Genomic DNA, 24,944 nt, shown 5'->3' on the forward strand with positions numbered 1-24,944 from the left:
CATCAATAAGTGTGTTCATATCTCATTGGCAGGGAAGGGGGAAAAATGGGGTGCCCTTTAAGAGGCGTGACATTCGCCGCCGCTCGTATGGCAAGGTGCGATTGATCGTCAAGCTGAATCCGTGTGGCGAGGCGCCCCGCTGATTGCCCGGCGGCGAGACCCGGGCCGGTCGCCATGGCAACGAGCGAGCTAATTCATAAACGCACAGAGCGTACTTGGCCGAGACTCGCCCCAAAAAGAAAAATTGCCTGGTCGCGTCCGGACGAGTTGGCGTGCAGGTCGCCATGGTTACGGACATGCGTTTATGCGTTTTGGGATGGCACAGTGGACGGTTTTGAGTTTTGTAGATACTGTACGAGTTTTAAACTTGTGTACAGGATTTAGGATTCTGATTGACAGGGAATATGGCCTAGGCTGTGCCACCAATAACCAAATCTTTATGAATGCCACTAGATGGCAGCAGAGCACTACTTTTCTTGTAGATAGGTCTCTGGATGTTTAAATGAAGCTCCTTCCCTCACTTTATTCGTTACTTGTGTGTTCGTGTGTTCGTGTTGTGATGTGATCAGTCATGCATAACTCGGTCTGCCCATGCTTGTGGACGGGAGGAAACGTCGAAATAAGCGTAACTTGACCCACACCGTTTTTTGATTGGTTCTTGTAGCAAAAATTTGTTTAGAAAAAAAGTCTCTGCGTGTCCGCGTGTCCTCACTCGCCTCGCACCCTCCACGCCTGTCCAAGTCCAACAAGGTCGATTTATTGAACAGCTCCGAGTGGGACAAAGTCAAGGAAGAACTGAACGAGAAGCCGCAATTTTTGGAGGCAACTCACAAAGAAGCAAAAGACAAACCAGAGTAGTCCTTATTAATATTATTATTAGAGTAATTATTACTAGTATAAGTGTTATTGGGGGTAGAATGTCGTTCCTTGGCCCTGATGGGTGCAGAGAGAGAGGGGAAAGGGGGTGCAGGTGACCACAACGGTGCTGTGGGTGAAGGGAGGCGGGGCTTAGGGGGGCGGGGTCCCTTTTGTCCTTTTTCGTTTCGTCTCTTCAGGCTACGTTCCAACCAGTCCTGGTACTTCCATTCGAGTGTGTCGAACTGGCCGTGTTAAGTGCTTAAAGGGAAAACGGCCTCGCCCTCGTCATTCGCTGGCTTCCTCCGTCTTCCTTGACGTTAACGACGTCCGCTTTGCGCTCGTTGACTTCTACGTCATGGCGCGTGTTCCTACAAAAGCTATTCAATGTGTATAAATGCGGCGTTATTGCAAAGTGAAACATGATGAAGCCAAAAAAAACAATTAAACGATGGTGATTGGCTAACTGGCTTATGATTGAACGAGCTGATTAGCGAGCACGTGCACTAAAATGTGGAAGGAAGGAAGTCGGCGGGACATCGCCAAGTGAGCCGCTTCGTTGCTCTTGGGGGGGAACAAAAACCTTCCGTCCATTTTCCACTTAGGCTTGTTTTCGCTCGACACCCCCGGACTGGTCATTCTGGATAATTTAGAGTCTTCAATGAAGCTAACATGCCGGAGTACCTGGGGGGGGGGAAACTCGCAAACTCGGGGAGAACATGCAAGCTCTGTGATAACCTGAAGAAGCCCGAACCGCTCGACTGTGTCTTCAAGAAAAGTTATCGCTCGCTAGACTTTTTCAGGATTACCTGACTCGGACGACAACGCGGCTGGCGCATGTTTTTCTTCCCCAACGGCAAAATGGCGACAACTCCCGAAGGCTGGATTTACACACCATGGTTCAAGCAATTAAATTATGACCGCACGAAAGAGAAAAAAAAAAATGGACGGAATCAGACGACATCGGAACATAATCGGGCTCTTTGCGGCTCGACTGTCATCGAAGTACCCAAACAAACGCAATTTAAAAAAAAAAAAAAACGTCGGCTGTAAACGACAGCAAAAGATTCTTGAATACGTCGAGAACATCGGAGATGACGTCAATATGTCCTGTACATTCAAGGTGTGACATTGACACTCGGTCGGTGTTAACGTGCATTTTCGAGAGAGTGTGCGCATGCGGGTTGGTAAATGTAAACACAGTGATGTGTCACGGCTAAATAGAAAGACGGAATTTTGGGGCATTAAACGGGAAACGGGCACTTTGAGCCACAGTGTAAATCCAGCCTTGGTTCTTGGACTTGATCCCTGTGCAACGTGCTGGAAAAAAAAAAAAACCCAAAAAGTCAGGCCAGCCAAACGTGGCTCTATAGTTGCGTGCTGACCGAGTCCTCGATGACCTCGCAGGTGTCCTCGGTGACATCATCGCAGGGTCCTACCCACCCGCCCATCATCATCATTACCCCGCTGCCACCCGCCGCCTCCACGCCGCCGCCGCCTTGGAAAATGTCCTCGCTGGAGTCCAAGAGGCGCGAGCTCGACTCCGACATGTTGGACGCGCAGTGCAGGGACTGGCACGGACAAGGCGGGGGCGGGGGCAGCGTCAGGAGAACGTCTCGTCCGTTTGTTCTCCGGGGCGAGAAAGAGGAGCTGTTGGCGTCCACGGAGCGGCCCACCTCGTTTAGGCGGGTCTCGCTTCTGGTCACGCGGTCCAGTCCCAAGTCCGAGCGGCCCCCCCGCGGGAGGAGCAACCCATCGGAGATGGTGTAGGAGGGCGGGGAGGGGAGGGGCAAGGGCAAGGGCGAGCGCTTGGAGCGGGAGAAGAGGAAGGAGAGGCGCTTGAAAGAGTCCGTCTTGGCCGCCGGCGCCGACAGACGCTGCAGACGGCTCTTGGTGCGAGCCAGCGAGGTGGCGAGCGAGGAGGAGAACGATGACGACGAAGGTGACGCCGCCGGTTGGGTGCTGGTGGCGGAAGGCGTCGGGACGGCCGCCGTCTTCAACCCGTTGCTCTTTGGTTTCTCTTCTGGCTCCTCCCCCCAGCCCACACCTTCCTCCTCCTCCAACTCGCCCTCGTGCTCCACCCGGCTCATCCCGGAAATGGAGCGTACCAAGGCGGAGACGCCGAGCGTGGGCGCCGGCCGGCAGTCGTGTTCCTCCAGCGGCACGGTGAAGGTCACGCCTTTTGACCTTTGGCCGGTGTCGCCAGGCTCGCTGTCGTCCTCCGAGGCCACGCCGCCGTCGTCTCGCGCCATGTCGCTGGAGGAGGAGTAGTGTCGGCGTGGCGGGCGGCGGTTGCCTAGGAGATCCAGGACCTCGTAGCGGAAACTGGAGATGTCCTGCTTGAGCTCCTGAAAGCAAACACAAAACAACTTGATGATGATGATGAGGAGGAGGAAGCGCGAGAGCTTGCAACAATTTGCAGACATTCCTTTGAGATGTTACTCGTTTGAAAGAAGCGTGAATGAAGCCGTCGATGTCAAACGACATAGAGGAGGAGGTTTAAGGATTAGGGCTGTGCAATTAATCAAAATTTAATTACGATTACAATCAACGATTACAAACTTGGCATCATCGTAAAAGAAAAACTATCACATACGTTTTACTGAGTATATTGAAATGAGCGAAAAATTTTAGCAGTACTTGTCGTCGTCTGTGTTTTTATCACTCAATGTCTCCGGCGAACGTAGGAGATAGATTGCCGATGTCTTGCTTGCATGTCTGCGGGTTTTTTTTTTGTCAAAAAAGCAATCCTCTCGGGTTAATTGTTTGGTTTTGTCTATCGCGACCACTACTACGATGCTTTCTCTTCTCTCACCATGCGACTTCAACATGACCCTTGTGTGATTACTGTCTTATACGGACTGCCCCCTGCTGGTCGTTTTTTTTTTCAAATGACATTGCAGTCATGCCTTATCCGTTGGTCAGAAGCTGTGTCAGACCCTCCTGTACACTCTCACGTAAAAAAAGAAAAGAATGTAAGACGTATAAATACGTCTTTGGTAGGCGGTGACCAAATTTATAAAGGTGCGTTTATATGTTTTCTGGATTAAATGAGTGAAGATAAAATAAATGAGATTTTTCTGAATATTGTTTCCATTTATACTTGCTAAAATAATCTGAAACGGTATCGTCTGCTTACAAACGCCTTGCAATCTCATTTTACGGGAAAGTTAGTGACTCGTTTCTGTGCGTGAAGGTGCCCACCTTAAAGTTCTCCTCCGTCAGGCCCTCGTCCGTCTTGGCGCTGCGGATCATCGCCGCCACATATCTCTTCACCAGGTTTCGGATCACTTCCTGTTGAAAACGACGGTTTAGTGTTCGGTGACGGGAGCCCGTCGCGGTCTCGTGGTGCGTCGTCACGTGTCCCATAAATGACCCGAGAGTAAAACGCTTGGCCGGGGATTTGGTACAACGTGGGAGGAAACGTCAACTCCGACCTCGGCGAGAGAATCGTCCTCCCACAATCGACACCTGCGGCGGCCAAGCGGCACGCTGGGCGAGCTGTCACTCTCCGCCTTTGCCAGAATATGACGCCACGCGCTCGTCGGGCGCCGGCCAACAAGTCCTTGACAACATGGACGCATTTCAAAGCGGCAGCCGCCGCCGTCGCCAATGGCGCCCGCGCGGCGACACGCTTTGTTGGCTCAACGCATCCTCGTGAGAATCCGTCAAAACCTAATGCTCCATTTTGCTTTTGGATTCTCGTTGTCTTTGTGGAAACGTGCTTGAAACGAAGTGGGTCTTACACACCTGGTAGTGCTGGTTCTGGATCAGACTGTCGGCGTGACGCTCCTGCAGAGAGACAACGGGAGCACAATGTAAAGAAATGCGTTACATTTGCAGTTTGAGCCTCTACGGCAGTTATTGCATGCATGGTTGGAGTGAATTTAGAAACACGAGAACACAGCTGAAAACGCACACACGCACACGCACACACACACACACAATCAGATCTCTGCAGTGCTCTGTGAACTTATGTGGGCTGCTCGGCTTATATAACTCTGCTGACTTCAGATGAAATGAACATGCCTGTGTGTGTGTGTGTGTGGGGGGGGGGCAGCGAATGAAGGGGGGTGCGAGCAGTCTGTAAAACATGTTCATCGGTACGTGTTTAACTCGCCTCTCTACCAATGACTGCCGGTGTCGGTACTCGATGTGGTCGGGTCGCGCGATGTTATTTTTTTAATACTTTATTGAACATTTTAAATGGACGGGGTCCTTGGGTAGCCTTCGCGCCTGCTGATGACGTCACGCATTATATTTTTATATATTTCTTTGACTCCATGTTTGTCACTCCTGTTTGGCACATTTTGTATGTTCGGACTTACTAAATAATAACAATCAAAAAATAATAAAGCACATTTATGGCTGCTTCTACGAGGATCATCCTGTTTTTTTTTTTGTTTTTTTTTGGGCGTCCTCTGCGTGCCTGTCGAAGACGTCACGTCAATGTTCCGTTGCTTTTGGAATCAGACGGGTTAAAGGTCGGTCACTTATTTTGTTTTATTTTTTATTTAGAAAATCAAAATATGCAAAATAGAACAGCCAGGGGTCAAAACAAACACAGAGGAAAAATATATTTTTGAAAGCGTGACGTCATTCGCAAGAGGGCCGTCTACGAACGACCCCTACCACATCTCGTAGCGACACCGGCGTGTTCGATTTTCGCGGACGAACTTCAGGTCCACTCACCGTGAACTCTCGCAGGTTCTCGCACTTGTGCGGATCGTCCCCGGGCGGCTGGCCTCGGCCGCACAGCTTGTTGTGCAGCCACATGAGCAGGTACCAGATGGACTTGGGGCTGGGGACGATGTTGAACGGCGGCGGCAGCGTCCCTCCTTCGTCGAAGTAGCTCATCCACAGCTTGGTGCGGGCGAACTTCCACTCGATGTCGGCGTGGTCCTGATGGGAGGAGGCGACGTGACGATGAGCGCCGTTTTAAAAACACCGAGCGCGAATCGTCGGGACTCACGGCGATGAGCTGGTACGAGTTGTTCATCATGGCGATGAGCATGTTGAGCAGGACCACGAGCGAGATCACGTTGTACGTCCCGAACATGGTGGCTCCCACGAACTCCGTGAACTCGTGGCGCGCCTTCACGTTGGTGACGTAGAGGTTCAGCAGACCGAATATCGACCAAAAGAGCGACTGCAGGGTCTCAAAGAGCCTGGAGGCGGATTTAGGGGTGGGGGGGATATTTTGGCACTGGATGCTCACAAATCCTCCATTTCTTTTTTTGCGATCTGTAAAATGCGCGTCTAAATCTTTATTATGTACAGTACTCTCCTCGCACACTTAAAAAAAAAAAATATTTGAAGAATGTTTGACCCCAGCAGATGCGGAACTCACTCCAAAATGGCTAAGTGAGGAAATTCTGACTGCCAATAGAAAAAGAGCTGGAGGCACTTTCATTCCGGCAACGTTATGAGCAGCTTATAAGGAGATCTGCGACCTCAAGAAAAGACGGGTCATTAGGAAATACACCTTGACACACCGTATCCAAAATTATTTATAGCCAGGAAATGTCAGCGCCGGCTTTGACTGTGAGAGAGACTCGAGCGTGACTTGCCGTTCAACTTGGCCGGACTTATTCAGAACTTGAAGATTCTTGAGACTTTGACGTATGGATGGGGGGGGGGGGGGTCGACGAATTCAATTGTTGTGATCAATGGATCAAACGATAGGATAATCAATTCTCCCCCAAAATTAGTTTGTGGCTGAACGATTTTAGGGAAAAATTGTATTGCGATTTTTCTGACAGATATTGCGATTTCGTTTGCGATTTTCTTCACAATGTCCAGTGACATTTACAAACGGGACAAAAAAACGACATCATTGCCTTAAAAACAATCAAAGCTATTCCTGTAATAATGCAAAGACATGAAAGGTTTTGTGAAGAGCGGCAGTTCTTTCTCAAGTTTTTAAAAAACGACTTGCCGCCAAGTATAATTTGGGATTCATGTCTAATTGTGTATATGAAAATGCTTTTTTTTTTTTTTAACACCAAAATGTTTTACATGTTCTTCACGTACAAGTGAGATTGTCAATAAGATCATTGTCCCTTAGCAAAGCTAAATTGATTCAAAACCTATTATTGTGTAGATTTGCAAATATCAATGATGAGATTCGAAATATTTAATTTACGTTTGACAATGAACCTTTTCGTCATGATGAGGTCAGCTGTTTGCGTGTTTCAGTCTGAGAAATGTAACCAATTCTGTATTTCAATTTCGCAATAAGCACGTTTAGCGACTCCTCGTTCGCCTGCTCGGTTAAAACGGCACTTGTTAGTGGCGTTGTTTATTTGTCACCACAGAGGAGATGATCCGCATCACGCAGCTCGTTGGTGCTACTGCGCACGGACTTGCATATAGTACAAATAAAGTCAGAACGGCTGCGCCGCAAGCTAGCTTGGCAGCTAGCATTCAAGTAGCGGCACTACAAGCTGCAGCGCGACACTTTTTCCTTTTTCAATCAGTTCTGCGCTGGTTAGTGTGACCTCCTTCGTGAGCGTGGGGCACAAGAGCCTTTTGGGGAAAAAAAGAAAAAAAAAACGCGGCTTTGACCATCTTGAAATTCCATTGTCTGAGATTGCGATTTCCGTCCCAAAGCGATAAATCGTTCAGCTTTATTTGTGACTTGACTGCCACCCGGCAGACTGTTTTGGTCTCGGGAACTGAGCAAGACGCTGACCCTTGATTGGGTTTGGGCTGTCACATTTTTGCTCCGTCTATCACTTCTGGTCGCCTCCCCCAGTCAGAGAGGACAGCGGAGCGTTGAATCTTTGATGAGGCGACAATTGGTGGCGGCGCTCGGCCTCGTCTTCCGGCGAGCGAGAGTGAGCGTTGCCTGGCGGGTGCTTATATTTGTGCGGCATAAAATATTCAACAGCGAAATTTATTTTCATGGCGGCTTGTGTGTGTGTGCGTGCGTGCGTGTGTGTGTGTGTGTGTGTGTGTGTGTGTGCGTATGCGCGCGCGTGTGTGTGTTTGCGACTATCGAGAGTGTAAATGAGAAGAGGAGTTGACTGGCCATGAAAGAGGCAACAGAGCGTGACATCACGACGTCATTATTGTGAAACAAGACGAGGAAGAAGCGACATGATGATGAAGCGTCAGCGTTTCAACCGGTTAGCAATCGTTTCCATCGCGACGCTCCCGTTTTCCTTGATTGACCTCATCGGGGTGCAAAATCCGAGCGCGTTTTTGGTGCCGGTGGGTGCTTGGCAGGCGCCATCGTCATCTGTCAGTCACGGATGGAGGTGTTCTGGAGCCAGTTGTTTTCACGCCTCCTCATGCGCGACTCACGCTGACGCGTTGCATCACGGTGTCAAACACTCCAACACGCTCATGCCAGCAGGACGGCGTGATGGACAGATGAGACGCGGGGGCAGTCGCACACCTGAGCGCAACCAGGAAGTGCAAAATTCTCTCGTGTTGGCGCGGCAAACAAAAGCAAAAGGGAGATGATGGCAATTGTTGTGGTGGCGCAATCGCGGCGGGCGTTGCTTTCTCTTCTCTCTCGCAGACGCAAGCGCACGCTCCGCAAATAATGCATTCATTGTAAACAAATAAATGTTGACGCAGCCCTCGGGGCCGCCATCGCTCTGTTTGCCGCCTCCGCGGCGACCGGCGTGCTCGTTGGGATATCTGCAGCCGCACAAGACACGACTGCCGCCTGCGTTGAGGTTGACGGGATATTTGTTCCTCTTTGTTTATGCCAATGTGGCGTCTAGTTTGATGCTTTTAAAGTACACAACGCATGTAAAATAGTTTAAAAATAAAAAGGTAAAAAGACGACAGAGACGCAATGCGAAGGTTCAAGGACCGGCTAAATTTGTTCGGAGCGCCACACACGTAAATTGTGTGTAAATTGCCAGGGTCAAAGTCCGGTTAAAACTCCTTCAAGCACCATACGCGTAAATTGGATCTAAAAAAAGAAAAAAAAAAACGAGGTCAGCGGCAGGTGAAACCCCCTCAAGCACCAAACATGTGAACGTGTTGAATCATATGGAGGACAGAAAGTGCCAAATTTAAATTACACCATGAAATGTTTCATTAAAATTGTCATTAATTTATTCAATGTTTTATTTATTCATTAAAGGTGGAATTAACTAAATGTATCATTAATTAGATTATCAATAATAATAAAAGAAAAAAAATATCATTTCTGCATTATTTTAATTATGAATTGAATTAATTATTTCTGTAATTAATTATTTCATGGTCCGGCGTTGTAGCGTTTCATGATTTAATTTTATCTGTCAAACTCGCCCATCAAAGTTGGTGGGCGGGGCTAAACGCTGATGAACTCAAATCGTGTCTAAGCCGTTGCTTTGCAAACATGGCGGCTAGACGATGGCGGACTTTCATGAACTACATAGATTAAGCGATCGAGGCCTCTATTTTTCTTTTTCTTGAGTATTCAAACCAATGCAGAGGTGTAAAGCGTCACTCAGTGTGGAGATGCATTTTCTGGAATTGATTTGCCGTGACTTGATGAGCAGCCCAACCAATCAGGTGTTGGCACCTGCCCACCGAACTTTGATGGGCGAGTTTGACAGATGAAATTAATTCATGTGAAACACTGGAACGCGAGACCACGAAATAATTTATTAAATACAAAAATAATTAGATAGTTGTTGTTGCTTTTTTTTACATATATTAGAAATTTAATTAATTATTGACACGTTTATTTATTTAATTCCATATTCAATTAATTAATCAACTAAACAGTTAATTAATTAAATATGGAATTAAATAAATAAATAACCATTTTAATTCAACGTTTAATGTTGTATTTATTAATTGAATTTTGGCACTTTCAGTCCTCCATAAAATCATACATGGGTCTGTTTATGCACAAATGACCGTGACACGCCAGCCGGAATCCCCCAAAACAATTTTCCTGCGTCCTCATGACTTGATGGCAATGTTGGATGAAGTCAACAAATAAATCGTTGCTATGCAACGTTCACGCGAACGCCGCATTCCGCCCGACCGCGTGAACGTGCCGCCACTTACGTGGAGAAGGCGTTGTTCTGCCGTTCGCAGCGAATGCCCTTGCAGTTGTTGGGCTCCTCCGAGGCCGTCGTCTCGTAGTAGAAGTAAAGCTGGTTCAGTCCGTTGGCGAACGCCAGCAGCACCTGCGCAAGGACACGCGCGAGCGTCTCATGAAGTGCTCTCAAGAGCGGCGTGAAGACGTGACGTCAAGATGCGACACGCGAACGGTTGCCTTCGTGGGATTGATTTTTAGGCCCAATCGTCGGCATGAGAACGTTGTCGAGGGGAAGGAGCTCCCTCGAGGTTAATGAGTTGCGCTTGGAATGAAACGGGCTCGTAATGTCCTCCAGCGCGACCAAGCGCAGCGAACGCGCCACCATCGCCAACAAAAGGAGCACAACATGGAAACTCGGTGGCGGCGACTGTTTATTTTCCGAGGAGAAAAGCGTTCGGCTTACCAGGCAGTAGATGAAGAGGAACTTGAGGATGTCCAACAGCATCCTCCCCAGCGAGATCTGCAACGGCCCGAGGTGCGAGTTGGCGGTGAAGAGCGAGATGAGTCGCAGCGAGCTGAAAATGTTGGCGATGGCGAACAGAGCCTCAGCGATGAGCGTCGGGTGCCACATCTCCCACTCCTCCCGGGGTCGAGACGAGTTGTACTGGCGGAGAGCGGAAGCGTCAACGACACGCAAATGCATCTCACGTTCCTCTGTAGAGCGCGCACGCGCTCGTGGCACTCAACGGGGCGCTCGAAAGACGACGCCAGGCCAGCGCGCAGTTTGAAGGGACGTTGCATTTTAGCATGCGAGCTAACTACGCCTCACAAATTGCACCGGATAACCGATCAGCTGATCAGGAAAACTGAACTCGCCACAATTCAGGACTACAGTTCTCAGTCTTTTCCCCGTTTCCGTGTTTACCTTCAAACGCGCAAATCTGAATTGACTTTGCAAGGTCTTTAAACGTCAACCTTAAAAATGAACCAACAGGTAAAATATAAGTGCACCAACTGCTGCTTCTTTGAAACCTGCGTCCGTACGTGCGTATGTGCGTGCATGTCATATACGTGTATCTATAAGTACGTGTGTGGGAGGCTGGCCCGGCCGGCACCATCAGTGGCTCACAGATGCTGCAGATGGCTCGGCGTCTGGTGAGTGTGCGCGTGTGTGTTGAAACCACATCTTGTTTGCTTGTAGACAGTGCGTCAATACAAAGCATCTCGATAGCAAATCTCGTCATTTGACGATGTCGTCGAGCACTGGGGGGGTCGTGGGAACTGGGACACACGTGCACGCGCACCAGTGGTGGGGGGTCACGGCCTTCTCTGCCGGCCTAACATAATCAAGAAATCCTGATCATATTCTTCACGTTGATGTCATATTATATCCTAGTGTTGAATTTTTAGGTGAGAGTTTTTATCCAATCATAATTCAGCTATCTCGTGTTGCTAGGCAGATTTCATGATACCAGAAACACGCACTATTCGGCCGAGACCTTCAGATACAATCGTTCGGGCGTCCATTCCGTGTCTCAAGGGCGCTTTTACCCTTGATAGGCAGTTGCGATAGCCAATCAGATCACGAGTTGATGCCTTCTGAAGGTGACAAACGCGTTTCGTGATTGGAGACTCACTCGTGAGGGGGCAGCGCTATGCGGAATCAACACGCCCGGAAGTCGTAACTGGCGAAAATGTCAAATATATTCTGGCATTTTTAATCCACAATGGCTGAAGGAGGGAAAAGTTTGGATTTAATTGCAGATACACTAGCGAGGCCATTTTCAAGTCGGACCTTTCGAGAGAAGCTAGGTCGTCCAACACTCGCTCAGAACAGTTTAAGTGTCTTTCTCTATATTATTTGTCCAGACGTGGTGTTATAAATGATGGTAACATGAGAGGGATTTATTCAAGTTGGACTAAGTAGGACTAGGCTGAAGGCCTTCGTGTGAAATATACGGGCCGCCATTGACGCACACACATTCTCGGCGTTACCTTAACATAGGCGACGATCTTGAGCGATATGGTGGCCAGGTAGAGCGAGTTCATGGCAAAGTCCATCAAGTTCCACCAATCGTGGATGTACTCTGTGAACCCGCCGTCCCACATCTCCTTTATCTCTGCCCAGATGAATCCTGAAGCAAACACACACACGAACACCCCCGAACACACCCACACACACGCACACCCCCCCCCCCCCACACACACACACACACACACACACACTGCTGGTCAATTTCTGAGCTCTCTCCATTTTCTGAACCGTGTCCTCTCTCGGGTCACGCTTGAGCTGACGCCTGTGCCAGCTTAGTTTGGGCGCGAGGCCGAGTACATGATGGCATGGTCAGCGGCCAATCGCAGGGCACGTATAGATAACGTGCTAGCCACTCACATCTTGGAATTCTTCCATGAAAAGTCCATCCAAATTGGAACTACTGTCGCCAAAATGGTCCAGCTGTCGTCCGGCCAAATGCACTTAAGATATTTTCACTTTGCGCGCGTGACAAATGTCCGGCATGCAAACGTAGTGTCGGAGGTGCGCGCGTACCCAGCACCCACGGCAGAATCATCCACTCCACGATGGTGGGCGGCGGCCCCTGCATGTGCAGGTTGGTGCGGGCGATGTGCTGCGACGCCAGCAGGAGCAGGAAGAGGAAGGTCAAGTAGGACGCCGTGTGACAGATGAACTTGATGAAAGGCTTCTTGATGAAGCGTCCCAGGGCGCCTTTGGGAGCCAACAGGTAGATCTGAAGAGCGAGGAGACAACAGATTGGACGCGGCCATACTCGTACGGCCGCGAATGAGCTCGGCGCCGGCGTACCAATGAGAAGACGGGAAACAGGAGTCCGATGATGAAGCAGGTGACGAGCTTGACCACCCAGTGACGCCGCCTCCAGCCTGGGAAACCGTCGTACCACAGCGTCGCCAACAGTTGCTGGCAGTTGGGCTGCGCCACAAACTGCGGATACAAAATTCGGGACACGGGTCAAGTCATGCGGTTCAGAAACTGTCAAGTCCAAACTTGTTGCCGAACTATAAAATGAGCGTGCTAAACCAGGGCTGCAAAAGTCGGTCCTCGCCAGTCTCCCTGCTCCAACGCAGCTGATTCAAATGATCAACTCATCAGCGTGCTCTGATTAGCCTGATAACCAATCGAATCATGTGCGTTGGAAGAGGGAGACTTCTCAAACACTCTTGAGCTCGGCATTTGGTCACCCGGGTACTAGACCGTAAACCTCAATTTAAAGCAGTGCTTCTCAATTATTTTCTGTGACGCCCCCCCCAGCAAGAAAAAAACAATTTGCGCGCCCCCCCACTTTCCGCCGCAAATTTAAATAAGAGCATTTTCGTTGCAAACAAACCTACAGCGTAGATTTAATACTCGCTGTGCACAATAGGCACAGAGAGCGCCACTGCCAACTAGTGGAGTGGAAGTGCAATTACATGGCAGAAAAAAAAGCATGTTCCCCAGGTTCTCACGTGACCCCTCAGCATCGCACCGCCCCCCCCCCCCCAGGGGGCCCCGCCCCACCATTTGAGACGCACTGACCGAAATGAACTTTGTTCTTACCCTTCAAAGGGAGAGAAAAGTCCAAATGACGGCACCGAATCCGTTTTCTTTCTGTCAACTTGTTTTGTTTGCGAACGGACGAAGGCTTCCTGGTGCAACGTTCGGACGAGATCTTACCCGACTGGTGAAGAGAATCTCGCTCTGTCTCTTTTTTGTTCATGCACTTACTTTGCACTCTCTTTCGATGAGATTAGGAAAGGCAAAATTGATTCAATGCCGCGATTTGCAGTCCGCCCGCAGGCACGGCTTTCCTTTTTTCCTTTTTTGCTTTTTGGCTTTTTGCATTCAGACTCTTGCGCTTGCTCGGCTTTGCTCGGCGTTCCGTCTCAGGTCGCCTCGACGAGCCCCCGTCGCGTTCTGCATCTCTCGCTAAGGCTCCGGTTTGGTTTCCTGTTGCTATGGCGACGCTATGCTAATGAGGGTGGCGGTCTTTCGGCTCTTGCTCTTTTTTTCCCGCTTTTCCACTTCACTCGCCGTTCGGTGATGTCAGAATTGGAAACAAAGTTACATACGGGCCTGCTCTCAGATATATCGAGGACAAACGACCCGAGGATTAGATGAAATTCGGACGCACAATAAGCATGAAATTCGGCTTTCAAGTGACATTTAAAAAAAAAAAAAAAAAAAAAACGTTCCCGAGCGCGCACGGGGATGATTCAGAGAATGAGAGCGTTGCCAGTCCGGGCGCAGCGCATGAAACGCCTCTCGCTGCGAACATTTCCCGGCAGCCAGTTCACTGACGACAGAAACAAAGCCGAGTGGATTCCTAAACGTAATTAATAAAAGCACCCAGCCGTCACGTCGAGACTCCGGGGAGTCGTCTCGGGCGAGGGATCCCAAAGTCGCTTTTCGTCAACTCTTCATGAAAAGTTCCGCCGACTGCTGTCAACCTCCTGAGTGGAGGCTGGACAAACTCTTCATTTGACATTTCTCACTTCCTTGCTGAGCTGGCGTGTTCGTCCGCTTGGCTCCTTACAAGCAAACGCAAGATTGATTGTGCACGACCGAGACAGAGGAAAGAAAAAAAAAAATGCTGTACAGCTTCTGCCGTGAGATTGCAGACATTTATTTCACACCTTTTGATTTTCGGAAGCTTCTCACTGAATGGAATTGTTTAACTTCAAACCCATAACAATAAAACAAGTCTTTTATTTTGTAGGCAGGGAGAAAAACATGGCACGTCAGCTGCACAGTCAACTCGAGGCTTGTACGTCATTCCAAGCGGCGAAAGCCAATTGTGGTTCTTGGTTCTTTCGACTAAAATGACAATTGTCTTTTGAATATAGTTAAATGTCGTCGTTGAGTTTAAACCGCCATGTGCAAAGTCTGACGGCTTTCTCTCTTTGAAGGCACTGCAAGACGGACGGTGGGCCGGATTAAAAAACGTCCGCAAGCCATACTTTGCCCACCTCCCGGTGGCGCCCGAGCTTCTTCGCGAGCTAATTTGATTGCCGAGCCATTTGACCTCTCTCGCGAGCAACATGCTAACGGAGGCGACGCCACGTGCCGCTGGTTAATTCAATTGGGCCTGATGTAATCTTCCTGTTGCCACTTGACGTTGCAATCTGCTAAAACGAGGCGAAGCCAACGCCGACTCAAGCTTGGGCTTTATATGCAAATGTCAAACGATTTTTTTATGTGATTCCCGTAAGAGTGCTGCACGTAAAGACGACCTCGTACACGTTCTGACTCGCCTTCAAGATGTTGTTTGATGATTGAACATCGTGCACGTAAGCGCATACACCTTGCAGTCGTTTGTGTGGACGCCGTCGCACGCTCACACCGCATGATTTTTTGAGCCGGTAACTAAAAAAGGCCTCAAGACCAAAAGATATATTCTACGATTTTGACGCATGCGTGAACGTTCGAAGGCAGGATAAACGGAGGTTAAGCGCTGAAAATGCGTGAGCGCTCAGGTTGGTGGCGAACAAAAAAAAAATTGCATTCGAAGAGACGACGACGGTTGGAATGGTGGCGTAACGCAGCATCGTGTTGCCCCCCTCGCTTGCTCTTGTATGTGTGTGTGTGTGCGCGATGTTTATCGTGCCGCCACGTTGATCCACATGATTGCCTTAATTATTGACGGTTAAAGGCACCGCCCGAACAAGCGAAGCATGAATAATCCATCGTCCACATTGTGCACGGTGTGAGCGTGAGACATTTTGGCCGCGTTTGTCCCGTCACTTTTCCGAAAGTCAACCACTTTCTGTGTCTATAAAATAGAAATGTTTAATTTTTTTTAATGACGTTTAACATATGGAGAGGCCTGAAAGAAATGCTCGAATGATTTGAGCGGTTATATTTTCAACGATTGTGCGGCACCGTCTCCGAAATAGAAGTCACTCCTAAAACTGGCGTCAAGAAGTTAAGAGAGACGACGAATGGCTGATTTTGTCTGCAACTGCAAACGTGTTGTCCGACTTTGGGGCTTTTCAGACCGTTGTTTCTTTTGTAAGCAAGCGCATTTCATTTCTCCGGGAAAAAATCGGCCTCGAAGGCGTTGACCTGATATTGAGTCACCCATTCGAGTTGATTCAGTCATCGGCAGAGATGCGCATTCCATTCCAGGGACGGAATGTTCCATCTGTCCGAGCCATATTTTGGACAAAGGCTGAAGGTCGAGACGCTTTTATAAAAAGGCAAAGACGGAAGCTTAGTTCATCCCTGTATTCGTCCCAAATCGGGCTAAGTACCCGCAATCGCCCATCTCACTGACAGAAAGAAGCACGTCATCCGCCGATATACTACTTCCGAGCACAACCTGCAGGTCCATAGGAGGCAGAGGCGAGAGGGACGGGCTTCTATAAATATACTTTTTATCACCAGAGCGCTCACGAGTCCGCGAGGAACAACCGCACCGTTCATTTCTGTGAGCAGAAGATCAACACTCGCTCTCACACGACAACCGGACGCATTTCATGAGTGGATGTCATGAAAACTCAAATAATCACAAACTGAGTAGCATACTAGCAAAGAATGAAATAAGATAAGAAGAAATATTTAATTTTAACATCAATGGAGCAGCCACTCCGTACTCAAGAGCATTATGAATATATGTCGAAAGTATAAAATTGTCTTGAGACGAATCGTTTGTTTGCGAGGCACTTGAGGATCTGTTGCTAAGTGGCCATCAATGTGCTAACTAGCCCAGTGGGGGGGGCGTGTAACCCTGGGGGGGGGAACATGCTTTTTTCCCCCCGCCGTACTACAATAACGTGTAATTGCACCTCCTCTCCACTAGTTAGCAGTGGCGCTTTCCTTGCTCATTATGCGCAGCAAGTATTAACTCTCCGGTGTCGGTTTGTTTTGCAACCAAAATTCTATTATTCCTAGTTGTGGCAGAAAGTGGCTGGTGGTGGGGGGTGAATTGTTTTCTTTTGCTGGGGGGGGCGCAACAAAAAATAATTGAGAAGCACTGAGCTAGCCCAACAAACATGGAGTGCAATAAACATTTCATGAAAAGAAAAGCAGGAGGCTAAAATGTGTGATCAGCTCGCGTTCACGTTTTCTGTTGAATTCAAAAAGCTATAAAACTTTCTTGTTGGCAGTTTGAACACGAGCGCGTGAATAATGAAGCATCCACACCTGCGCTAAAAGCGTCATCGAAACATCCTCCGCATGGTTTCATAAAACGTAGAAAGACAAAAAAGCGCCACGATAGCATAGTCGGCGCGTACAATCACAACATTGCATCAAGCGGCGGAATGGCAGCACTTAGCGCGACCTCTGTCACACGCTCGCATACAAATAAAAAAAAAACAAAAAAGGATCCGAAACAGCGAGGCTGGCAAATAAAAGCAGAGAGCAGCAGCAGCAGCAGGTAAAAGACGATGAAAGCGACACGTGAAGCGACCGGGGGCGGGGCTTTGGAACGCGGTTGTGATATAATGTTCCTCCTTGACGAGCCGGCACGCGTACCCAACCGAGATGAGCCCTCGCGACGGGGCACGAGCAAGTACAAGCTGAGCTAATGAGGCGCGTGTTTACCAACATCTGTCGTCGCCATGGCGACGGCACGCCACGTCCCGCCGCGCGTCTGCCTCCGCCGTCCCGCGACCTGCCACGCTGATTCAATATGAATACGTCTTTTTTCCGTTCCTCGTTTTCGTACGAACGACATCTCCGGTCGATTTGGCCGAGATTGCGTTGACTCACGCTGATCTTTCAGGTGACAAATGAGCCCAAGCGCCGCGCTCTTTTCTCCGCTGTTCAAATGTTTATTTTTCTACTAATGACCGACTTCCTTCGCCGTCACTTGAGAGCTTCATCATGCTCTTCAGCGCCTGCTCCGACGCATCGCCCACCAGGCTCGTCCCGCCGCTGCCATCATGTCGTTCTGCTTTCATCTGTCTGGCAGCACCCGTCTGCCCAAGGAAGCTGCAGGCGGCGGCGGCGAGGAGCAGGCTGACAGACAAAGACATGCCTTGGGCGCCGTTAAATCTTCCCTCTCCGCTCGCTTGATCCCCCCCCAAGCTCTCCGTTTTTCTCCTCCTCTTTCCGTGCCATGAAAGCTCGTTTTCGTTGAGCGGACGCACACGAGCTGACGCTTGTTATCTTACTCAGTCCTCAGCATTCCGACTCGCCTCGCTTTCTTCTTTCGACACCAGCGGGGGAAAAAAAAAAAAAAGACGATTCTCGTCTCGGGGGTTTTCACATGGGTGATTCCCGACCGTTGTACTCGAAAGATCACCAAGAGTGCCGTGGGAAAGCGTCCAACGTTACTTAATTGGTCGGTAAACGATTTATTTTTCTACAAAGAATTGAATTCTCGCGACCCGCGGGAAGCTCAGCAATATGGGGGCGGTTTCACGCACCTCTTTTTGGTGGTACTTGATGGCCAGTTTGAGCTTGGCCAGGTCGTGGCACTGTCGGGGGTCCAGCTCCTCGCTCTGATCGTTGTCACGGTGATTCAAGATGGTCTCCAGCTCTCTGGAACTCCTGGCCTGGTCCAGAAGATCTTTGGCAAAACGTTTGCACTGCTGCGACAACTCCTCGTACTCTTGCCGGAACTCGTTCTCCACCTGGGAAGACGAAACGCTCGTGAATGCGAACCATCCAACTGAAGTCTTGCCCAACTTTTGACGGGTTCGACTTTGTTTGAAATTCGAAGTCGAGTTTAATGCCGAGCTGTTATTCTGTGCTTTGAATGTCAAAACGCGGTCGAGCGTCTGGCGTTGCATGGAAGAGAATTGAATTGTTCTGCCTGCGAAAAGTTGTCGCCAGTCGAGACGGAGGAGCAACCGTCATTTATTTAGTTGGAAATCACGATTGAATTTGTGAAATTGAATAATTTGCAGAAACATATCTGGCGTTTGCGTCCTTTGGGTGCTTCTCAGAAAACGTGCTCGGCCGCAGGCTGCGGTGAGTGACCCACTTCCACAGGCAATATTTTTTTCCTCCCTCCAACATCAATTTCGTTCCGGCTGTTCCATTTTTGAGTCCGCGAGGTATTCTTTGATGATTTCAAACTGTACTCAACCTTACACGAAAAAGTTGAAGCGCAAGTTGAGTGGTTTTACTTGAAAATACGAACGTGTCCAAAACGCTCTTTTGTGGATCCAACAATGATGAGCTCGCCGTCTACGTGTCGAGTGTGCTGTCCAATTTCATCGGTAACGACCGTACAATAAAATCGATGGATACTTTTTTGCTCCTGAGTCAGCTCAATTTGGAAGGCACGCAGTTGAGCTGCAGGCAATTCGAGCGATGCGAAGCAAAGAGATAATAATTGGTGTCTGTTCACCAAAATTGATCATTTGGACCAGTTCTTCAACTCAATCTCGATAAATAATTTAGAAGCTAAATTTGTACATCTCGATACTTGTTGATTATCGGCGCCGATATTTGGCATTTTGCCAATTGCCGGCATCTGCCTTTTTTTTTTTACTTTCAAGGCCGATAAATTTAGAGCTGGTTTATTTTGACTCGCTGCAGCACACTTCTCTCTCTCTCTCTCTCTCTCTCTCTCTCTCTCTCTGCTGCGCTGGTGGCCCCGCCAGCAGAAGCAGATTGCCCCGCCCACAGCACCGTCTGATTGGTTCCTTGTAGCAGCTAATCAGCAGTAAGCTGCCTGTTTGCTTTTTCACCTCGAGTCACATGCACTTCGGGAGGCAAAAGCCTTTGCCAAAATGTGAATGACTGTCAGTCGACTACAACAAGAAAACTTTTTGCCGTCGTAAACTTGAAAAGAGATGTTTGTTCTCATTGATGTATAAAAAATCCAACTGAGCTCCGTGCACTTTATGTTAGACTTTTAAAATTGTTTTCTATTTTCTATGATCAAAAAAAGGTTTATTATGTTCTAAATAACTAAAGTTATTTCATAAACGTGCTTAAAGGCATTTAAACCAAATCAAGTTTTGGAGTTTTTCGAGAAAAGAATATCGTCTTCAAATAACGGTTATCGGCCTCCATGGCTACTAATAATCGGTATCGGCATCGGCCCTGGAAAAAACATATTGGGATCGCTTTGATACTTGTACCGTCCCAACGTGTAGCAAGCGGGGTCGACCACGACGTTCAACAAACTGTTGAAGTGGTTTGCACAAGTTGCACCATCCTGGATCCTGTTTTTGAGCAACATCCCTTCGCCGAAGTCTACACGGCCGGAGATCAAAGAAGGCGGACCTTGCTGAGTTCTTTGAGTTCCCAGCCCAGTCTGAAGGCGGTCAAGATGGGATCCTCGCTGGACAGCGCGATGAGAGACGGCGACGCCAAAGCCTTGTAGATGTTGAGTCGAGACCGCGAGTGGCGCAGGCTGTCCACCTGTCGACGAGAGCGCGACGTTGACGGCGCATTTGGGATGGACAAACGTGCACGCTTGCAACGTGGCCCCACCTCCGAACTGGAGACGCACTCCACGCAGTCGCATCGGATCTGGTGCGGCCTGGGAATGGTGACCTGCGAGAGTCGGAGAGGACCCCACGTCCGGTCAGTCAAACGCGAGCGCCCGGTTTTGCGGCTCGCGCCGCCGTTACCTTCCTCTGCACCAGCAGCTTGATGATCTCGTAGTTGTTGGTGTGCGCGGCGAGCATGATGGGAGTGATGTCGGGGGTGAACTCCGAAAACTGGCTGTCCATCATCAGCGAGGGAACCTGCGGACGCGACCAGAGTGAATCACTGGATGACGAGCGAAAGACACGCGTGGACTCGGAGGGAGCGCCAAAACCTCCGTCGCAACTTTTTCATCTTTCCTCCTGCCCCACTTTCTCCGCGTGCGTTTGCGCATCCTGCATCGTCTCATCCCCGTCTTCGCCGCTTCCATCCTGCGCCGCTCTCCTCGTCTAACCCGCAGCTTCCCGTCAGCCCCTCGTGCTTCGCTCTGACAAATCCTCTTTTCCCTTATCTCATCTTGCACTTTTCTCTGGATGTGATAAGGACTGTGAGAACCGCTGCCCCCGGTGGGCATTCAACACGCACACGCGTTCCGTCCCTTGACAGAAAGTTTTGGTTTTTTTCTTTTTCTTTTGCTCATCACATTTCCAGCAGAAATAGATGCACATTTGCATGCACGCACACACACACACTTTTTACATCAAAGGAGAGAGCGAGAGCCTTCCCTCATCTGCGTCTCTCTTTCTCTTCATTTCTTGTTCCTCCTCTCTCGTCTCTCATCTGTCGTCTGCTCACATTTTTTCTGTTTTTTTTTGGTCTCCTCAAAACTCTCGCGCCTCGCCTGCACCCGAGCGTCCTCGTTTGTTTCCGCGGTTGCCAAATGTTCTGAGCCCGACTCGCATTCCGGCGTGTTTGCCAGCTGGATGATGGCGAATGGCGCGCCCGCCGACGTACGCACCTGTTTCTCGCCGCTGGGCCGCCGGTGCGACAGCAGCAGCTCCACGGCGCCCACCACCTCCTTCCTGATGGCGTAGAGCAGGGCGTCGCCCGTGTGGATGCCGTGGTCGAGAAGCAGCTCCATGATCTCCAGGTTCTCGTTCTCGATGGCGATGAGCAGCGCGCTGCGGCCCAGCGGGTCCAGGCAGTTGACGTCCATGTTGTAGTAGACCTCCGCCTCGCGGAGGGCATGCTTGACGCCCGCGTAGTCGCCCTTCTCCACCGCCGTGAGGTAGGCGCGCTCCTCGGCCGACAGCTCCACCTCGGCCCGCACGATCTGCAGCGGGATGCGGTCGCGGTACGGCGAGTACGTCGCCTTGAGAGAAGAGAGACAACTTGAGCAAATGGTCACTTTTGGGGACGACCGCGATGTCACGCTCACCTTCTTGTAGTAGAGCTGAGTCATGGGATTCATTTGGACGATCTGGCAAGGAGACGGGACACCGGATGAGCGACTCCTCGCACTCTTCACACGTGTGCTTCTTAATTATTTTCTGTTACGCCCCCCTAGCAAGAGGAAAACAATTCGTCCCACCTTCCTCTCTCCACCGCAATTATAAATAAAACATTTTTGTTGCAAAACAAACAAGTTCATACTCGCTGCGCACAATGAGCAAGGAGAGCGCCACTGCCAACTAGTGGAGTGGAGGTGCAATTGCATTTTATTGCACTGTATGCGTGCAAATGACACGTGCTGATATTGGACGAGTGTCTCGGGACATCAGCTCCTCTCGACTCACCTTTCTTTCTTTCTTGCTTTTTCATTCCTTCCTTCGTTTTCTTCCTACCCACTCTCGTTCCCTGCCTCTCTCCCTCCTTTCTTTCTTTCTTCTTTTTCTTCTTGTCTGTCTGTCATTCCTTCTTTGTTTCCTTCCTTCATATTTTCCTTTCTTCTGTCCTTACTTTCTTTACTTCTCTCCTTTCCTTCCTTCCTTTGTTCCTTCTCTTTCTTTCTTTTTTATCTTTTTATCTGTCTTTCTTTCTTTTCTTCCTTCCTTCCTTCGTTCCTTCTTGTCTGTCTTTCTTTTTCCTTTTTTCTTTCCTTCCTTCCTTCCTGTCTTTCTCTCTTTTTCTGCACTGCTTCACACAAACGCCGGGCTCATTTCTCAGCACGACAGCCGACGCGTAGTCTTTGTGCGCTCGGCAAAAGAAAAGCAGTCAAAGTCCGAAACACGAAACCAAGAACGCAAACGCGATGTCACCTCTCAATTGAGACGTTTCACGTTTGCTGCCGTGCAAGAAACTGGAAGCGACTTAAAGGGAATGAAGTGAGCTTCCCAAGGTTGCTGATGTTTTGCACCTCGAGAGTGTTTGCGCTCATCAACTGGACTGATTGTCCCTTTTTTTTTTTTCATCTTTTCCCATCCGCTGTCCGGATGTGGAGAACGATGTTGCACTCTGCAGCAGCGCGAAGGTGATTAAGATCTGCGCACGTCTGCTGGCTTGCGAAAATTCCGCCACGCGCCCTCACGGACGGCGCCGAATGCAGATTCACGGCAAATGTGCACGCTGCGTCACTATTTATGCTGACGGCTTTACAAGGCGCCGCCGGACAGCAATGCAGATAAATTCTCCGCTTGCAGTCTCTCGACGCACGCCATCGCTCGCTCCGTCCTTCTTCGGGAATGTCACGCCGTGTGACCGCAGATGTTTGGAAATGGAGCTCTTAATTAACCATTGACGAATTTTTAATTTTTTTTTTTACTCGTCTGGTACTGAATGCATGAAATGCCGAAGCAACGCTGCTGCTCGTCGAAGCGTTATCAGGATATTTGGGGGGCGAGGGTGTGCGCACCATCGTTCGCTTTTGGGTGTGTGTGTGTGTGGGGGGGGTGTGCGTGTGTGTGTGTGTGAGTGCTGGCGTGTATTATTTTTTTTTTTGCGCAGTGACATCACAGATTGGCGCTGGAGTTCTGATGACACATTCTTTGATGTCTTTGCGCACCGTCTGCCCTCCTCCATCTTCAGCGCACCACTCGGGCCAATTATCTACCTCGGCTCGATCACCCGCTGCCCTCTTCCCATCTTTCCTGCACTTCATCCAACTTTCCTTCCCTCGCTGTCCTCCAATGACATCTCAGAATTTGGGGAGAAAAAAAAAAGTCTGAGCGTACCACCGCACCCCACCGGCCCTCTCTGGATCTTCAAGTTTGTCTTGTTTATCATCATCATCTCGCATTCTCCCCACAAGACTTTTCCACTCCCCTCCAAAGACGACCGCCCCCCCCCCCCTCTCCGCCCCGACAACTTCACAAGCAAAAGCGAAATGCTCTCTTCAGTCCACGGATTTGTAATCAAATTGGAAGGTGTGCCGCCAGATGGCACGTCGGACGTGAGTCCCCGAAGCGTCCTGTCTGTCCTCTGTCCCGCGCGCAAGATGACAAATTCAACCCAAACAAGAAAATAAATAAAAATGACATTGGCGCGTCTCGGAAGACTTGTCTCATCTTCTCCTGACCTTTATTTAACGCTGCCACTTAATGACAAACAAACATTTGGACGGGCCCAGAGATGAAAACGGGTGCGCAAATTCTAGCGAATCAAAAAAAAAAAAAAAAAAAAAGTCTCTTGGCAGATGATGCAACCCTTTTGTTGTGTAACGCTCTAAATTTAGAACCGAAAGGCATTTAGGGAGACGGGGCCGCGAGCGCAACTGAAGATATCGCAACCCCGCCGCCGCCGACACTCCTGGGGGAGCTTCCTCTTGGCTCATGCTCTAAAACCCTTCAAAACGCCCCCCCCACCCCCCACACACACTCCGACCCCCCCCCCCTTCCCTCCTTGCTAGACTTTGTCTCGTTTGTCTTCCAAATTTCGCCCTTCACTCGTCCTTCGTCGCTTGATGAGACTTTTTTGGGGATGGCGAAGACGCTCCTTCCCTGAACTTGGTTGCTCGCTCGTTGCCATCTGCTCTCCATCGTCATCTTCGTTCATCTTGCGTCACTCGCCCGGTCGCTTGCTCACCTCACCTTCACTTCATCTCCCCGCTCAACCTCCTTCAGAACGCTTTCGTTCCGCTGCCTTTTTGTTTCGCTTTGAGCGCACAAAGCAAATGATATTGTAAAAGTGTCTCGGCTGCCGGGCCGTCGGCGTTGCACCTCTTGGCTCGCCTTTCTTCATTTCTTTTTCTTTTTCTGTCGTTCTTTCTTTTGAATCTTTTTTCTTTCTTACCTTCCTTCCTTCGTTTCTTCCTACCTTCCCTCACTGCCTCTCTCCCTCCTTTCTTTCTTCCTTCTTTTCCTTCCTGTCTGTCTTTTTATTTTTCTGTCTTTCTTCCTCCTTCCCTCCATTCCACCTTCCCTCTTTTCTTTGTTTCTTTTTATCCTTCCTTTGCCTCCCTTCATTCTTTTCTTTCTCCCATCCTTACTTTTTTTCTTCCCTCCTTCCTTCCTGTCTGTTTGTCTGTCTGTTGGCCTATCTTTCTGTCTTTACTTCTGTCCTTCCTACTGCCTTCCTTCCCTTCCACCCTCCTTTCTTTCTTTCCTTGCCTTCCTTCTTTCCCTCCTTCCTTCTTTAATTCCTTTCTTTCTTTCCTTCCCTCCTTCCTTCCTTCCACCCTTCTTTCCTTCCTTGCTTCCTTTCCTCCTTGCCTTCCTTCCCTCTGTCGTTCCTTCCTTCCCTTGATTTACCGGTCCTGAATGACGCAAAAGGGCTTCAATTGAATTTGCTGCGCTACATCACTCTTTTTAA

At 49.4% G+C, this 24,944-nt stretch overlaps 1 protein-coding gene across 2 annotated transcripts in view; it reads right to left on the reverse strand.

The window, feature by feature from the left end:
- Nucleotides 1-735: 735 nt before the first annotated feature.
- Nucleotides 736-24,944, reverse strand: part of trpc5a (transient receptor potential cation channel, subfamily C, member 5a) — a 36,478-nt gene continuing 12,269 nt past the window's right edge. The window contains exons 2-17 of one of the 2 annotated variants that reach the window (XM_088294776.1): nt 21,637-21,678; nt 21,217-21,570; nt 20,402-20,518; nt 20,262-20,324; nt 20,052-20,189; nt 18,239-18,445; nt 12,675-12,812; nt 12,402-12,600; nt 11,849-11,988; nt 10,317-10,517; nt 9,880-10,001; nt 5,828-6,023; nt 5,548-5,757; nt 4,606-4,647; nt 4,060-4,149; nt 736-3,203 (exon numbers count right to left, since the gene is read on the reverse strand). In XM_088294776.1, the coding sequence (XP_088150902.1) occupies nt 2,223-3,203; nt 4,060-4,149; nt 4,606-4,647; nt 5,548-5,757; nt 5,828-6,023; nt 9,880-10,001; nt 10,317-10,517; nt 11,849-11,988; nt 12,402-12,600; nt 12,675-12,812; nt 18,239-18,445; nt 20,052-20,189; nt 20,262-20,324; nt 20,402-20,518; nt 21,217-21,570; nt 21,637-21,669 (3,231 nt within the window). In that variant the 5' untranslated portion in view covers nt 21,670-21,678 and the 3' untranslated portion in view covers nt 736-2,222. Of the gene's footprint in view, nt 3,204-4,059; nt 4,150-4,605; nt 4,648-5,547; nt 5,758-5,827; nt 6,024-9,879; nt 10,002-10,316; nt 10,518-11,848; nt 11,989-12,401; nt 12,601-12,674; nt 12,813-18,238; nt 18,446-20,051; nt 20,190-20,261; nt 20,325-20,401; nt 20,519-21,216; nt 21,571-21,636; nt 21,762-24,944 lie in introns of both variants that reach the window. The other variant, XM_088294775.1, reaches the window with a different exon arrangement.

This window comes from Idiotropiscis lumnitzeri, chromosome 4, assembly GCF_059441095.1.
Source record: "Idiotropiscis lumnitzeri isolate Australia: NSW breed Sydney's pygmy pipehorse chromosome 4, RoL_Ilum_1.0, whole genome shotgun sequence".
NCBI classification, from domain to species: domain Eukaryota; kingdom Metazoa; phylum Chordata; class Actinopteri; order Syngnathiformes; family Syngnathidae; genus Idiotropiscis; species Idiotropiscis lumnitzeri.